This window comes from Pteronotus mesoamericanus, unplaced genomic scaffold, assembly GCF_021234165.1.
Source record: "Pteronotus mesoamericanus isolate MK-2021 breed Mesoamerican mustached bat unplaced genomic scaffold, CSHL_Meso_final scaffold_636, whole genome shotgun sequence".
NCBI lineage: Eukaryota > Metazoa > Chordata > Mammalia > Chiroptera > Mormoopidae > Pteronotus > Pteronotus mesoamericanus.
In genome coordinates this window covers 416,288-433,898 of record NW_026555324.1, presented here as the reverse complement: position 1 = coordinate 433,898, position 17,611 = coordinate 416,288, and the positions used below count along the sequence as shown (strand labels likewise).

General features: G+C 41.1%; 1 protein-coding gene across 2 annotated transcripts in view; it reads left to right on the top strand.

Annotated features, from left to right (window-relative positions):
* The window catches only part of SAFB2 (scaffold attachment factor B2), a 32,317-nt gene that overhangs the window by 2,502 nt on the left and 12,204 nt on the right, over positions 1 to 17,611 (top strand). For both annotated transcript variants that reach the window (XM_054562052.1, XM_054562053.1), the window contains exons 3-12: positions 2,792 to 2,856; positions 2,942 to 3,149; positions 5,148 to 5,206; positions 6,077 to 6,104; positions 7,013 to 7,523; positions 7,945 to 7,994; positions 8,536 to 8,636; positions 13,041 to 13,190; positions 13,280 to 13,392; positions 16,711 to 16,841. In XM_054562052.1, coding sequence (XP_054418027.1) covers positions 2,792 to 2,856; positions 2,942 to 3,149; positions 5,148 to 5,206; positions 6,077 to 6,104; positions 7,013 to 7,523; positions 7,945 to 7,994; positions 8,536 to 8,636; positions 13,041 to 13,190; positions 13,280 to 13,392; positions 16,711 to 16,841 — 1,416 coding nt within the window. The remainder of the gene's footprint in view (positions 1 to 2,791; positions 2,857 to 2,941; positions 3,150 to 5,147; positions 5,207 to 6,076; positions 6,105 to 7,012; positions 7,524 to 7,944; positions 7,995 to 8,535; positions 8,637 to 13,040; positions 13,191 to 13,279; positions 13,393 to 16,710; positions 16,842 to 17,611) is intronic.

The window sequence follows — 17,611 nt, the reverse complement described above, 5'->3', positions numbered from 1 at the left end:
TTTTTAACAGCTTTTCCTAGAAGGACAACTTTTCTATAAACTCATCTAACTTGTTAAAACTTGTACAGTATAAGTGTTTCAAAAAGTTGTTTTTTAAGTTAGGTACCATAAAGAGATTTACATTATATTTAGTTTTAAGACATTGATTTTTTTTCTGCTCTTGTGTTGATCCGTACTTAGTTATGAACACTGTCTAAATGCATATAAACTGAGAGACTGCTCGGTCTATTGCAGGAAACATAGAACTACCTCTTTGTGTTTCGCTGTTAAATTATTCACAGTCTGAAAGTCTGTTTTGCAAAATGACTTAAATTAGTTTAAAATATTTTATTGAAAGTTTTTAATGTAGATGCTCATTTAAAACTGTCGCGATTCAAGACTTACTAACCCAAATGTTTTTGGTTCCTAACTAGGGAGTTTTACATTATTAGACAAACTAAACCTTAGCTGGGTGCTTTAAAAAACTCATCTGAATGTCTGGATTAAAGCTTATCAATTCAAAAGCCTATGGGGTTAGCATTTTACATGGGATAAGCTTTGGTAATAGTCACTTTCATTGGTATAAAGAGAATATTCCACTACAGCCCTAGCACTAACCCCTTCCCCTTCTTTCTTCAAAGAAGTCACCAGCGCCCGGAGAAGTAACAGGGCTGAAGTCCAGGGACAGAAGATAGTGCCTGTAGGTTGTGGAGCCAGTGTATTTTTTGGAGATGTCTGGGCTCATGGCTAGCGATATGAAGTGTTAGACCGTATGGTTTCGTGGTTGAAATTAGGTTCTCAAGATTATGTGAAAGTAATCAGGAGGGATTCACCATTCATTTTTCAGGGTCAGTGTCACAGAGTGGGACTACTTCTGGAAATTCATGAGTGACTGTTGCCTTTTAAAAATAAAGAGTAGCTAAACTTAGAAAAAACTTCCTCATTTAACTCAGAACAAGAGACCTCTCCCCTTACTCATCTAAACAGGCAAAATTGTGGAAGACGTGTGGATGTGTTTTGAAAGATTAAAATTTTGAATTAGGTTTCATGTTGGAAACTCTGATTTTTCTCTATCTTCTGTCCTGTTGTCTCCCAGCCTGTTTCAGCTTTTAGCAGAGACCAGGCACTTGGGAATGGGGTGCAGCCTATCTGCCCAGCATATGTTGTTCCCACTCTTATTTAGGGCACTTTTCAGTGAAGATTTAGGATATGCATCTTTCCTTTACATCCTTTGTGGGCACTACAGGCTACTACTTAAAGGCCTAGAAATTGGATGCAATTTCCAGACATTTTTAGACAGTATATTTCAAAAGCATATGCTAGGTTTAGATATGGGAAGTGGTATAGCTGAGCCTTTGAGTCCCAGCTTTGGAGCTGAACCAAATTCTTGTGTCAATTGCAGATAATATGATTGCTAGCATCGTGGGGAGAATTAAACAGAAAGATGTAGGGAATAGAATACCTGACATGTAGTAAAAAACTACATTTCTTGAGTGATTACTCATATAATGGTGAATGAAATACCTAAGGTGTAGGCATTGCAATTAGAGTCTAATCAAAGATCGAGGTTTCTTATGTTTTCATTTTCTCATTTTAAAAAATTATTAGAATACCACTTTTTGATAATTTGGAAAATGTAAAAAGTATGCATATAAAAATAAAGTGATCGCTAATGCCACTTTGGTGGTTGCCTCGGTCATCTCCATCTGAATGCATCTTCACACTTGCATGTATACAAACGTACAGGTGCTTTTTAATAAATGTAGATCTATGTGGTTTGGGTTTGTTTTGTTTTTTTTAACTTTATGGGAACATTACCATATCATTTAATATTCTTTGAGGCCTGTTTTTTTTTCAAGTTGTAAGACATTGTACGGTGTACCACAGGGTTTTACAACCTTGGCACTATTGACTATTTGGAGTGAACAGTTCTTTGTGGTAGGGTGAGCACTATCCTCTGTCACTCATTTTCCACTAGATAGATGCCAGTAGCACACGTCCCCAGGTGTGATGCCCCCAAAATGTCTCCAGATATTGCCAGATTATACCCCATTCTCCTCCCCATTGACTCCCCATGTCGATATCCCACATATGGACAAAATGTGCTGTAATTTGTTTCCCGTCCTGATGTTTAAATAAACTACCTATGTCTTGAATTTCTTGTCAGATATTTTAGTGCATGTCTTAAGAGGAACACCTAGAATAAAGTGCATGTACATTTTTGAGGCTTTTGATACATGTGGAGCCTCTCGTTTCCCTCTGCCCCCGTGCCACACACACACTTTGGAATACCTAAAATTAACTATAAATAGTTCTTTTGCATTCATAAGACTCAGGATGACTATGGATGCACCTTATGGCAGCCTTTGCTTTGCAGAAAAAAGTTCCCACGCTGAAGACTGATGAAAGGCAGATGACCTAACTTGAAATGGTGTAATATAGGGGAAACTAGCAAGTTCATAATCCAGAATGATATTGGAAGTTGCTAGATTACTAGATGGATATTAAAATTGTGTTTGTTGAAAATTGCTTGTTATCCTCTGCTTACTCTTGGGATGTTTGTTTTACTTAGGGTGGTTTTGAAATCTTTTGTAGCTCTTAGGTATCTTGTGCAAAATCAAAACGCTTTGACAGTATTACAGAAATCCTAGATATTCGTGTCCCAATGGAGACAAAATTACACACAATTCAACAGGCACTTCTGGTTTCCTTGTAATATGTTCTCTCCAAGATTGAAACCTATCATTCTGCATAAACTAATTATTAGGCCAGACCTGAGTGTTATCTGATTGAACAATTATTCTGTTGTTAGGACAGAAGACAGAAGAAGAAGGCACGGAAGACAATGGCCTGGAAGAGGATTCCAGAGATGGGCAGGTATGTGGCATGACAGTGGAGACAACAGCAGGAGCTCTGAGTTTTGGTCCATCTGGTCATTGACAGCTGTCATTCCTCTTTATAGGAGGATGTGGAAGCAAGTTTGGAGAGCTTGCAGAATATTGACATGATGGACGTTAGTGTGTTAGAAGAAGCTGAAGTCGAGAACAGCAGTGCCCCAGACTTTGGGGAAGATGGCACGGATAGCATCCTTGATTCCCTTTGTGATAGCAAAGAGTATGTGGCCGCACAGCTGCGAGAGCTCCCGGCTCAGCTCACGGAACATGCTGTAGGTAACTCAGACACGTGGAATATGCTAGGGGCCCCTAGCTTCCCAGTGCTTATGTGCTTGTTTACATGAGCAAGAACGCACAAGGGATTGATTAAATAGCAAGCAGCAAAAACACCAGTCACCATAAACATTTAATTTAGGATCTGAACCTTGGTGGTACATTCTGTCCATTTAAATTCCGCATAGGTCAAATATTAATTAATGGTTAACTTTTCTGTGGTACTTGAGAATGTTTAAAATTGGGTGGGAAATGCTTTGTAAGCATAAGTCATAAAATAAAAGGTTGGTGCAGTTGGTAAAAAGTATTTTCTGCCCTGGCTGGTGTGGCTCAGTGGATTGAGTGCCAGCCTGCAAACTGAAAGGCCAGCGGTTCAATTCCCAGTCAGGGCGTGTGCCTGGGTTTCAGGTTTGGTCCCCTTTTGGGGAACTATGAGAGGCACCCGATTGATGTCTCTCTTCCTCTCTTTCTCCCTCCCTTCCCCTTCTCTAAAAATAAATAGCCCTGGCTGGTGTGGCTCAGTGGATTGAGTGCCCACCTGGGAAACAAAGAGTCCCCAATTTGATCTCTAGTCAGGACACATGCCTGGGTTGCAGGCCAGGTCTCCAGTAGGGGACGCATGAGAAGCAACTACACATTGATGTTTCTCTCCCTCTCTCCCTTTCCCTCTCTCTAAAAATAAATAAATAAATAAATAAATACACTCTTTTTTTTTTTTTTTTAAAGGCTGTGAAATACAATGAAGAAAAGTATTTGTCATCCCAGAACCATCCATCCTGTAAAGGGGTCCACTATTAATATCCTTGTGTGGCCTTGGCTGGTGTGGCTCAGTGGATTGAGTGCTGGCTTGAGAATCAAAGGATCACCACTTTGATTCCCAGTCTAGGGCACATGCCTGGGTTGTGGGCCAGGGCCCCAGTAAGGGGTGCTCAAGAGGCAACCACACATTGACGATTCTCTCCCCGCCTTTCTCCCTCCATTCCCTGCTCTCTAAAAATAAATATATATATTTTTAAATCCTTGTGTGTAAAGTAGGGCTTTAATTGCTACTAGTGTCATCTTCCCAAGTTCTTACAGTATTTTGCCATAAAGCTGTCTCTGGTGGCCATCCTAGAAATAATGGCCATTTTAATTTCACCAACTTGGCCCGGCCATTCTAGTTCGGTTGTGCTGTTTACCTAAGGCTTCACAGCTTTAAATTGGGAAGAACTGCTTTTGTAGGACTGAACTTTAAACCTTCAAGGCCAAAAGCCACAAAGTCCAAACATCACACCTCAACCTAGAGTAGTATTAAGCAGCTGGTATGCCCTTTCTAGGCATGGTCCTGCTGTGTCATGTTAATTATTTTCAGAGCATGTACTTGGTTTCTAACTTCTTGGTTAATGGAAGCATCCAGGTTATAAGGTTCAAACCTAGAAAATGAAAAAAAAAATCTGGAAAGGGATATTTTTATATTTAACAATGTAAAAATCCTTGAAATTTGGTAACCTTTAAAATAGTTGGGTTTGGTTTTTTTTATTTTTTACTTATTTTTGTATAGTAAAATGGTAAAGAGAAAACAGTCAAATTAAGTATTTGTTAATTATGGTACTCCAGAAGAAAGTGCCAGATACTGTTATTTTAAAAGTGTTGCTATCAAGTGAAATCAGAGGAGTGCCTGGTTTTGAGTTCTACTTTGGAAATTCTGTGGCAGAGTGATATGTGTAGACCACCAGTGTGTGGAAACTGCCTGGGTAGTGAATTCATTCATTTATTTGAACAGTGCTGAGAGAATGCCTACCACCTATGAGCCTCTGTCAGCCACACTGGTATTACCCAGGGCTGGAGCAAGTGGGGGCAAGGAAGAAAGTAACAAACCAAATAATCTAATCGTTGACTTGAAGATGGATGTAGGTGTGTGAACGAAAAAGACACTTGGGCTGTCTGGAACGTAATAAAGCAGAGGTTTTGTCATTCAGAGCTCTGTCCTCATAAAGTGACTTTTAATCATCTTTCAGGTAGATGGGGAAGGCTTCGAGAGCACTTTGGACGCTTCATCGTTGGACTTCAAAGTACCTTCGGTAAGTGACCATCTGTTTCTGCATGGCTGGAAACTTTATGTGAGTGGTTGATTTTCCATAGTGGGAAAGGATGTGTGCATGTATGTAAAAATAATTCGTTGAGGATTGATACTGAGCTGGGTGCTGGGGATAAGAAGTTGAGAGTCAAACCTGTCAGTTTTAGGGCTTGCAGTCTAGTGGGGGCAGGATTAATAACCAAAAATAATGTAACTGGAAGAGAAGTTGGATGAGGGAGAAGTTCAGGTAGTTGGCAAACAAAAGTGCCTAGAAGGCTTCCCGGAGGAAGTCCTAATGAAATTAAGCTGTGATATTGGGGAAGAGGGGAGCGTGGTTCACTGTGGAGATGGAATACACAGGATAAGGGCAGAAAGGCAGGGATGGGGCTGCAGAGGCAGGGGGACCTGGCTATCAGAGTCTGTGTACCGGGAAAGGATTTAGCAGATGGTCTTACATACAGTGGAGGTCAGGGAGAGGTTTTAAGTGGGATAGAGAGATGCTTTTGTTAATAGGTTCCAGTTATAAATAATAGTTTATGTTGGGAGAGACACTTTTTTTTTCTTCCAGTCTGGTGTGATGAAAGCAGTTGGCCATCTATGTGGGGCCATTAGATCAACTTGGACTTGGGGTGGGGTGGCCAGACTTGATAAGAGGAGAATTGAACAGGCTGAAGTGCCACTACCTTTCTGCTTTTGCTGGGGAGAAACTGACAAAATGATTGTAGAATGGAATACATTGTTTTGAGTGGAGAAAGTTGTTTGAAACAGAAACATTTATTCATACTTGAGTGAAAGTTGTATCTGCTTGGGAAATATATCTGGCTAGTTTTTAAGTGCCTGTGGTTTTTCTTTCTCTTTTCTTTTTTTTAAATAGGATATTGAAGAACCACTATTGGAGCCAGGTACTGATAAGAGAAACGCAACAGTTATGGTTTGAAAGTTTTCTCACTATTTTTTTCAAGCTGTCTGTATATATTTTATGCTGTATTATGGTCTTATAAATGATTTTAATGGTGGACAATCCAGATCGTACAAGGATCAGAGATTGGAAACCCATTCATATCACCAGATCTGTGGAACGGCCGTTACGGTTTTTAGAGGTCATATATATGTGGTGAGATGTAATGATATGTTCATCTCTTTAACCACATAGAGTGGCATTTATGTAATTTCTCCTTGTGATTTTTCCATGTGTTTCTACACATGAAACAGATCTTGTGATATTCCTCTGCAGTCAATTTGACTAATGCAGTTAAGGCAGGATAATGCGGTTGTCAGGGCACTTGTAACCTGAGAAGTGACTGGATTCCAGAAGAGGAAACAGAGTTTCTTCATGAAAATTTCCAACATATTATTCCCCTTCTGAACTGCGTTTATCTCTCGCCATCTGAAGAGTTTCTGGTTTTCATTTTGGACTGTTCTGTTAAAAGAAATTCAAAGAAATTTGGAAATTGAGCTGTTCAGTGAATGGTGACTGCATTCGGTTCAGCACCTTGGACATTGGAAAAATAAGTCAGAAGACCCAGACTTGAACAAAACATGAAGAAGACTGTTGAGAAGCAGCCAAGTGGTTGTAGGTGTTTAAATCTGTGGGGGCCTTTTCCATGTAGCGTAGCGGCTTACTCTAGCAGTCGGTTGGAGAGCAGGTAGTGTAACCAGTGTAACATGTGTACCCGCGGGTTTTCCAATCTCTGTGTAGCTAGCAGTTCTCTTCGTGTTAGTGTGGCAGCCGTGCCAGTTCCGCATTTGTGATTGCTTTATTTCCCTGGTAATTAAACCTTGTGCCATTCTATTCCTGTTAAATCCGTAGAAAATGAGAAAATACTCGACATTTTGGGGGAAACTTGTAAATCTGAGCCAGTAAAAGAAGAAGGTTCCGAGCTGGAGCAGCCATTTGCACAGGATACAAGTAGCGTGGGGCCAGACAGAAAGCTTGCGGAGGAAGAAGACCTTTTTGGCAGCGGCCATCCGGAGGAGGGTGATTTAGATTTGGCCAGCGAGTCAACAGCACAAGCTCAGTGGAGCAAGGCAGACACCCTGTTAGCGGTAGTGAAAAGGGAGCCCGTGGAGCAGACAGGCGGTGACGAGAGGACGGACTGTGAGCCTGTAGGGCTAGAGGAGCCAGTTGAGCAGAGTAGTAAAGCCTCAGAGCGCGCGGAAGCCTCTAGCGAGGAGGTCGCGGAAGCGCCCCGGGAAGCCTCAAGCCCAGACCCCAGAGATAGCAAAGAAGACGTGAAGAAGTTTGCTTTTGAAGCTTGTAATGAAGTCCCTCCGGCTCCTAAAGAGTCCTCAGCCAGTGAGGGCGCTGATCAGAAAATGAGGTTTGTTTTTTCTCAGTTTTAGACCAGACGCTATCTCCTTTTCATTGGTCGTTTAATGACACACATAAGCTGTTTTTTTCTGCAATTGGCCAGCCAGACTGATGAAATTGTAGTTTATTTCTAAAGAATGTTTGATTTCTCTTTGTATTCTTAATGGCTGATTTGATTTCTTTTCTTTTTCTCAACCTACTATGGTTGTGCTTTTAAATTGCTAAGTGTTCTCTTCAGTTAAATCGATTGACTTAAGAATCTGACATTGTATTGGGGGGGCAGATATCCAATATAAGCTTGCAAAGGCGTCTGTTAAAATTTTATTTCAGACTAATTTTCTGGTAGGTATTCAGTTTTAGCACATTTTAATTTTTAATTTAGTTCTCTTTTGTTTTTTTCCTGTGTGATTAACATTAACTTTTGTCTCTAGTTCTTTTAAGGAAGAAAAAGATATAAAGCCAATCATTAAAGATGAAAAAGGTATGATTTAACTTACATGGTGGGGAGCCACCTATGGATCCCTTAGCTTGGGAGGGAGGAGCCTGGAAGTTGCCATGTTCTGGGTCCGGTAGTTTGTTTTATTATGGATTGCTGGAATAAACCATCCAATTGTATCTCGAGAGATTAGTTTTAAATGTTGGTGAGCTGTATTTTATGTCTCTCTTGTGGTTGTCATTTATGGGATAGTAAAAATTCTGTCACACTGAATCCTACTTACAATCCTATTCTCCCTTGAATAATATAACAAGAGTTAAACTGTTATCTTGGTTGCGATCTGATCATTGGAAGACATTTCAGTTTGTAACTGACTTGGACATGGTTACTCCTCAAGTAAGAAAACTCTGTTTCTTTAATCCGAATTTTTCATCTTCTGTCCTTGGTATTGACAGTAATTAAATTCTCGAATCAGAAGAGTTGAAATCGGGTGTAGTTAGGGTTTAAGAGAGGGCCACATCTTATGAGTGGTTGTGCTTCCTTTTCTGCCTGGGGGCAAAGCATAACCTTCTCCCTCCTGCCGCAGGTCGGATCAGCAGCAGTTCTGGTAGGAATCTGTGGGTCAGTGGACTCTCCTCCACAACTCGAGCGACAGATCTGAAGAACCTTTTCAGCAAGTATGGGAAGGTATGCTGTCCCTTATGTCTTGCTGCCTGGCCTCAATTTGGCGTTGAAAAATGCATTCAAGAGTTTTTGCTGATTTTATTGGTGGTCATTTATAGTTTAAAAAAAAGGCAGGAGGGGAATCTTCAAGGGGAAAAAACCCAACTAGATTTGGGTTGTATGCCTTTTTTTCTGGTTGAGGGTGGATAACAGGCAGATCAGAGCATCATGGCATAGAACACTACCTAGAAAACTTGTGTAAATAGCTGCATCTTGAGAGTTCCTGTGGTTCTAACTTCTCTTTAAGAAACTGCTGTCTTTTGGCTTCAACAAAACTTAAAGTTGGCATGCTGTTTTTCCCTCTTTAACAGTAAGTGAAGTGTTGACTTTTATATCTTACAGCATCTTAGGTACATAGTTCGAGAACCAGAATGTGATAGTGGTTTACAAATAAATCACCTAATAATGCTGCCTGTGGGGGCAGGAGGAAAATAATACAGTTCAGAAGCTTTCCAAAGAGCTTGAAGGATTTCTAAAAATGATTCTGTTATTTGGGAATTAGGCGATGGAGCGGTTTTCTTATATGCCATTGGGATGGCCCTGGTCTCCTGGGTACTTGTGGGAAGTGGCGCCCTGAGGAAGAGGTAGCGGTTGGTGCCTGGAGGTGTTAAGAAGTTGCAGAGTTTCTGCAGCTGTCTCATCCTGGCTGCTCTGGTCGTAGCTTTGCTCAGATCCATGTCATCCAGTTGGGTATTGGTGAATGCATTAGTGACTCGAGCAGACAAGATCCAGAAGACGGATTCAGAAGGTCTTGGAAAACTATTAAATGGTAACCTACTCATTTATTTTGTTGACCTTTTGGACTCAGGCACTGATTATAAAGCCTAAGCAAACAGATGAAGTCCCTGTCATCATAGATCTTACAGGCTGGTGGGGAAAATCATTTACAAAACAAACACATATTCAATACAACACATCCAGTAAGTATGTTAAGGAAAATTACAGCATGGCCATTGTGTATGGCAGGGAGACCTAAATTAGATTTGGGGGGGTGGGTTCCCTGAGAAAGATATTTAGGTCAAGGCCTGAGTGATTAGAGTTTGGCATGGTTGTGGAGTTCAGCTCCGATAAAGGAAGGCCCCTCTGTGGGACAGAGCTTTGTAATGTGGACGAAGTCATCAAAGGCAGCTGTGAAGAGCTCCAGGGCAAGAGGAATGGGGTGGACAGGGATATACAAGCTTCTCATAGTCTCTGTCCTCATTTGGGTTTAACTGTCATTGAAAGTGATGCCCTGGCAAGGATAATTACTTTGATAGAAAGGTTGAGCGACATAATTGACTCAGCCCTCTGACCTTAAGGAGAGGTAAGAATGTGAAGCTTCAACTCTGCTCTGAGAACTGACACCTGTGTCATCAGCAGAGGCTTCTGTCACCTTTGGCCCTGTTTGGGTTACTCTGAGGCTTTCTTCTGCAGGCAGGGCAGAACTCTTCCATCCCTGGGTTGTGGGGGTAGGACACCCTGTGGGGGGGGGGGGAACAGAAACACAAATGTCATGGTCTGCAGGGAACCCAGAGAGCATGGACCATTCCTTGGACCTTGTCACAGTTGGGAACACAGGTCGAAAAAGAAGAGATGGCTTGTTTAGGTTGACCCACAGTCAGAGGTGGTCAGAGCCAGAACCCAGGGCTCCTATTTCTCAGGAACTCCTTGTACTTCCAAAGGGACTGGCCCTACCCTTACTTCAGGTGTCCTGTAGAATGTTTACATTTATTTAATGCGAACATTCTTGCAGTGGGGTTTAAATCTGTGATCTGGCTCTGTATTTTCTCTCTTTCCTGTTTCTTCTTGAGTCACTTGTTCCTATTTATTTGCTGCCTTTTGCATTGGGTATTTTCTATGATTTGTGGCTTATTACTTATGACTATATATAGGTAGTATAACTATCTTCTAGTTCCTTGAGGTATAAAGTTAGATTTTTTATTTGCGGTTTTTCTTGTTTCTTGATGTAGGCATTTGTTGCTATGAATGTCCCTCTTAGATGGGCTTTTGCCTCATCCTGTAGGTTTCGGTATGTTGATTCTCCATTCTTGTTTGTCTCAATGCATTTTTATTTATTTTTCTCTTTGTCCCTTTGGTTGAGCTGCAACTTCTTTTCAGTACGTTGTCATTGCCCCCTCCCAGCCTTTGTGATGTTATCGTCATACATTTTGTATTCCATAAACCACACAGTATATTATTGGCTTGTTTTTGTGTGTTTTTTTAATTACCTTTAAAAAGATTTATAAATAAGAAAAAATGTGAGTTTTTAATTTCTACGTATTCACAATTTTGGGTGCTCTTTAGTTCTTTTTCTTCTCTTCCAAGTGCCCACCGTTATTGTTCCCCTCCTCCTTGAACACTTCCTATAGGGCAGGGTTGCTGAGGAGGAATTTGTGTGTCTGCAAGCCATTCTTTTGCCTTCATTTTATAAGCTGTTTTCACTGGGTGTGGAATTTCAGGTTGGTTGATTTTCTTCCAGATGGCGAAGCTGCTCCACTGCATCCTGGCTCACATTGTTTCTGACCAGTTGGCTCTGCTTCTCATCTTTGTGCACATACGGCTTTTCTTCCTCTGGCTGCCTTTAAGATATTCTGTTTATCACCAATTTGGAGCACTGTGCTGATGATGGGTGTTGAATTCGTTGGCTAAATTTTTTTCCTGCGTGCCTCACTTTTGAGGACTCTATATGTCACTCTGGTTTCTTTTGTATTGCCAGTCTTTCTTCTGTTTTATTTTGAATAGCTTCTCTTATGATGTCTTCAGGTTCCTTAATTTTTTCTTCTGCAACATCTGTTGCCAATCCCATCTAATGTATTTTTCATCTCAGAAGTTTGATTTGGGGTTGGTTTGTTTTTTTTAAGATTTTTTTTGTTTGTTTATTTTTAGCGAGGGGAAGGAAGGGGGAAAGAGGGGGGGAGAAACATCAATGGGTAGTCGCCTCCCGCATGCCCTGCACCCGCCCCCCCCCCCCCACACACTGGGGACCTGACCTGTCCCTCAACCCAAGCATATGCCCCTACACTGGGAATCAAATCTGCAACCCTTTGGTTCGCAGGCCGGTGCTCAATCTACTGAGACACACCGGCCAGGGCTGGTTTGGGTATTTTAAAATATCATTCATGTGTTTACCTGACATGTTCAGTCATTCTTCCGCCTTGTTGAATATTTAGAATATAGCTAAAACAACTGCTTAGTATCTGTGACATTAATTCTGTCATTGTGTCATTTGAGCCTGAGTCTATTGGTTAGTTTCTTTTCTTCATTAGAGTCAGACTTCTTGCTTTTTGGCTGACCCTGTCGTTTTTGATTGGACATCAGGCATTGTGACTTTTACCTTGTTGACAACTAGTTATTCTGGCATCCCTACAAATTTTCTTAAGCTTTCACTGGGGCACAGTTCAGTTACTTGCTCCTTCTGAGTCTTGTTGTTAAGCTTCATTAATCAGGCCGGAGCTCAGGGCTCTCTTCATCTGCTCTGTAGGCAACACCCTTCTGAGTACTCAGCCTGAGGCCCATGAATTACAGGCTTTCCCACCCAGCCATTGGGTTTACTCTGGGAGCAGTAGGGCTTTTGCAGCCCTGAGTGAGCCCCAGGGATTGTTCCTTCTGCTTCTGCACGCGGTCCTCTCCCTAGCCTTGGCAGTTTTCTCACACACATGTGCTGTGCACCTTTCCGTAGCCACCTTTGCATGGCTTTCTCTGTGGTACTATGATTGCTCACTGCTTTGATCTCCTCTGACTGTGACCTCTGCTCACTTCAGAATACCAACCCCTTGGTGGCTCTTCCCTGCCCGTGACCTGGAACCTCTAGGCAATAAAGAACCATAGGGCCACCTCACATGTTTCCACTCTTGCAAGTGTCACCACCCTGTGTAGCCTAATGTCTGGTGTCTGAAAACTCTTGTTGCCTACATTTCCTCCTGTCTTTTTTGTAGTTGTTTCGGGTAGCTGGGTTAATGATTAGTATTCTATTCTGGCTGGAAGTGGAAGTTCACCCTACATCTGTGTTAGAGGTCTTCTTAGCTGTGGACCACATAGATAGGGATGCATTTCTGAGTAGATATTCCCTCATCTGTACATGGATACAATGGAATTGGAGAAAATGATCTGAGTTGGATGGGCTTTTGATTAATTAACAAGTTGTGGCTTGTGAAGTTTAACTGTTTTAGCTTTTCCTATTTTTTGTTACTGTGACAGCTGATGTTTTATCAAAAGCAATTGCATTTTGATTGGTCAGGATTAGTTAGAACTGCTTTAATAACTATGAAGAACAATTTCTGGAGAAGTAAAAACTAGTGGAAATGATTTTGATGATCAGTTAACTACTAATAATTTTTGACATTGTGTGGTTATTTGTATGAAAAAATAAGAGTGCCCTTTCCCATAAAGGTTGTTGGGGCCAAAGTGGTGACCAACGCCCGCAGTCCTGGGGCTCGGTGCTATGGCTTTGTTACCATGTCGACATCCGATGAGGCTACGAAGTGTATCAGCCATCTCCACAGAACTGAGCTTCATGGAAGAATGATCTCTGTAGAGAAGGTGAGACAGTCCTTGCTTGTTGTAACTCACAAACTTCACATGGGAGAAGACCTGGTCTGTGAGCCATTTCTGTCTGTATTGTATTTTAGGCCAAAAATGAACCTGCTGGGAAAAAGCTGTCTGACAGAAAGGAGTGTGAAGTGAAGAAGGAGAAAGTATCTAATATTGACAGACATCATTCTGTGGAGATCAAAATTGAAAAGTAAAGTGATTTTTTTTTTTTTTTTTAAGCTTTCTCTTGGGACGATGGCCGGGAGGAGGGCTAATGGCAGCCACAGGGTCACTCATGAAACAAGCACGTGTTCTTTGTGTAGGCAGCCTCACCAGCTTCTCATTCACACTGCAGGTGATTTTTGCATCTTGCTACCACATAGTATTCAGCTTTCAATAGATATTCATTGGAGTAACCTTATAAGTAAAAAATGGATTCAGATGATCCTTAATAAATATTTACACCTAAACAACCTAGTAGTCCATTGAAAAAAAACACACAAAATGAACAAATAATATTTCTTTTTCATTTTAACATCCTGGGCCTTTGCACAGCCTCTCACACCTTAGAATCATTTTGTGATTCAGGTTGATTTCTACATGAGTCTTGCTTTTTATCCCAGCTTTGCAAAGATACCGTGTTATTCAAAGAAATGTAGCCTGATTGGATATTGAAATGAACAACCTCAAGCTAATAGTTTGTGTAGCATCTGACAGTTGTCAAGTATTGCTATGTTTCCCCCCAAAACTTGAAATATCCCAGAGTAACTGTGAGTTCACTCTGGTATCTTGAGGGTACCTTGGCACAATAATTTGAGAACCACAGTTCTGAGATACTGTTTTTGTAAAGGCAGTGATTTGTAGCTTTAATCAAGATGTAAGCAGGGACAGATCTTTCAGAGCAGGCATTGTTTATTTATACTTTTATCAAAATCATAGGCTTATCTTTTGGGGAGGGGAGACCTTGGTGATATGCTTGATAAAAGTCTATTCTCAAAAGGCTGTGTGTCTGTCTATATTAAGTTCATATTATCAGCACAATTTCTCTCTCCTTCCAGTTCTACTCATACTCTAAAAATTGAATCCTTTGCTCAGAATCTGTTAGTCTGACAGTAATTCCTTTTTGCTCGTGTTTTTTATGTAAGAAAATTTTGTAGTTGCATAAACATGACTGTGGACATCAGTACTCATAAATTGGACTAGGTTTTTCATAATGTAATTGCTGGTCTTTATTGTGGCCAAATTGGAAATTGTAGGCCCGTGAGAAATGGCTTTCGAGTACTTAGAAGCGAGACGTGTGATTTTATCAGCGACTTCTCAAAAAGAGACACATCTATTAGCAGTACTAAAAAAAAGTCTGTTAGAATGTGGGGAGCTATTTAGAGTTCTTGCTTTTCTCAGTGTCTGGAGGTGCTTTTCATTCATTAATTTTTCAAGTCACAAAAGTGAGGTGTATTTATGGAAAAAAAAGGGGATAATGAGCTAACATATCAGGGGGTTCCCTTAGTGTCTGGAAGAGCCCTGTGAGGTCTGTGCTCTGTGTAGATAGAAAACTGGCTCAGAAAGGGGACGTGCTGACCAAGATCACACAGATCAGCTAGCAAGTGGCAAGACCAGGATTTAATCCCCAGTGCTAGGGCACTTAGCTTGATGAGATTAAGATGTTTAAAACCAGACTGCCTTCAAGTCGTTGGCCTAGAGGTCGAGCATTTTAAAGTTTATTTTTAACCTTTTTTTCCTTCAAATAAACACTTTTATTAACTTTTTCTTTCATTTTAAGAATTTCTAGCCTTGGTTGTCAGCTTAAGTGAAATAGAGAAGTGTGTCCATAAAGGTGGCTTGTCTTGGCTGTCTTGGGTGATTAGCGATTTTTCTGTAATTGCTATCTAGAAAGCACAGACTGAAGTCAGGCGTAATGCCTGACCTACTGGGAATACTTTTCTGTGTATATCCTTCCAGCTTTTTTTCCTACGTGCGTGTGTTTTTTCATTTTTGTTTTCCAGAAATTCCTTTTTAGCTTAGTGTTATCAACAAGTTCTTTGTGTTAAGGAGGTGCCATATGAGTACAGAGCAAGTAGGGATGGTCTCCTGTCATGGCGTTTTTCAGGTCTCCTTGGAAGGAGAAGGCATCATCCTGCAATAGTGGAAGGGGCACATCCGAGATGATTCATGGTGGTTTTATTTGCAGTCATGTAGTCACTGGGAGCGATCCGGAGCCTATCAGAAGGGAAATGGTAAATAACTGTAGACTGTTGTATAGCAGTGGAAAGGAACCAGGTCTGTGTATATAGCCACGAAGGCTAACCTTTAAAGCATGAGGTGAAAAGCACTAGAGAACAACATATCAAGGACCATCCCATTATGTCAGTTCCTAGAAATGTTGTGAAACATCCCTAAAGATTGTCAGGGTTAAGTGAAAGTGCCTGTAAGGGTTCTAGAAGTTGAGATGAATGGAATGGTTGGCAGTTAATGGCATCAAGGGTGGTGATTGTCTTGGGGATAGGACAAGTGTATCCATGATATTAACTGCATGTACAGTATTTTATTTATTTATTATTTTTAGAGTAAGGGAAAGGGAGGGGGAAAGAGAGGGAGAGAAACATCTGTGTGCGAGAGAAACATTGACAGGTTGTTTCTCACATGCCCACAACAAGGGATGTGGCCCGCAACCCAGACATGTGTCCTGCTGGGGAATCAAACCGGCAGCCTTTTGGTTTGTGGGACGATGCCCAACCCACTGAGCCACACCAGTCAGGGCAGTATTTTTTTTTTTTTAATTAAAACTTTTCTTAAAATTATTAATTTAAAGGCGACAGTTCTTGCTATGAAAGTTTAGGAGGGAGCTGGGAGAGAAGACAAGAAGTGCTAGTTAGAGAACCTGGCAGGACCTGGCGTTCCTGCCCTGGACCTTGGTGCACGGTGGGCATTTAGTGGCTAGAATTTAATTGCCTGAGACAGCATTAGGCAATACAGAAGACAAATCCAATGGCAGAATGATTTATTTCACTGCTTCGAATAAAACTGCCGTTTTTGCTGGCATGTAACAGCATTTTAATTCCTCAAAGTATGCAGAAATTACCAGGTGCCGAGTGTTGGTGGGCAAGGTGGCTCACTGCTTCATGCTGCAGGAACTGTACTCATTTGGAGAAAAAATTTTTTCCCACAGAACTAAGCTTAATATTCCACACATCCAAAATAATTCAAAATAAGACATTTAAAATTAGTTTTTCACAGTCTTCCATCGTGTCTGCTTGCATGCCTGTCATATATATATACGAGTGCATTTAGCATTTTGGAAAAACATCCTATTGAACCTGCAGTTTTATCCTGCATAGTTCGAGATGTAGCAGATAACTTAAGTGGGAATATAGGGGCTGTGTGTGAGGAGGTTATTACTGAAGTTTTCAAATAATTCTCTTCATCCACTTGCTGCCAGGCAGCTGGTTTGTTTTGTGTGGCAGTCTCAGCGAGCTAACTGCTCCCATTAGAGTCTCAGAAACTCAAGTTTGATAACCATGTTTTCACATAGAACCGTAATTAAGAAGGAAGAGAAGATAGAGAAAAAGGAGGGGAAAAAGCCTGAAGACATTAAAAAGGAAGAGAAAGACGAAGAGGAGCTGAAACCAGGAACCACAAACCGGTCCAGAGTCACCAAATCAGGTGATTAGAGTCTTAAGTGTTCACAAGGAAGAGCTGGTCAGGGTGGGCTGGTGGGTGTCATAGATCAAGTATGTATAGAGAGCTTTTAGGGGACTTTGTTGAGTTTTGCTGCTTTATTGGAAGCCATTAAAGCAGCAGAATCTTTATAAGAAGATTTCTGCTTCTACATGACAGCAGAAATCTGGGGGTATTCTGGTCAGTGATTTAAGTTTACTGGGTTTTTGTTTTTCCTGAGTCTTAAGCAGAAAACAGTGTGGGATTTCCAGAGGGAGGGTGTCCTAGTTCTTATAACCAATTCAGTGCAGTTTTCCGCTTTTCCAGCATGTATATTAAAACCAGATCAAAACAAAACAAAAAGACGTCAAAAAACAGAAAAGGAAGACCTTACAACGTCTGTACCCTATGAAGCAGTTCCACTTGGAGCTTGCCCCCTCTGTCGTCATTTTATAAAAATTCCTTGCGCTCTGCACTTGTAGATTTGCATGAGGCACCACAGAATGTTTTATAGCAAAAGCACATCCCCTTCCCCTTCCAAAAAAGAAAACCAGAAACAAAACATGACCATCTGGAGCACTGGGATTTGTTGCAGTGCATTACAAGTTAGATCTTAATCACTGGGGTAATTTGCCAGCAGTCTTGTGAGAAACGTGTTTTTTTAAATGTTCCTTAAGTATTGCAGATTTCCCTAAATCAGTGATTGTTCTGGCATTTAGAGCCTGCTTAGTGTGTCATGGAGAGGAAGAATCAGTGTGAAGCCTTTATTGCTGAAG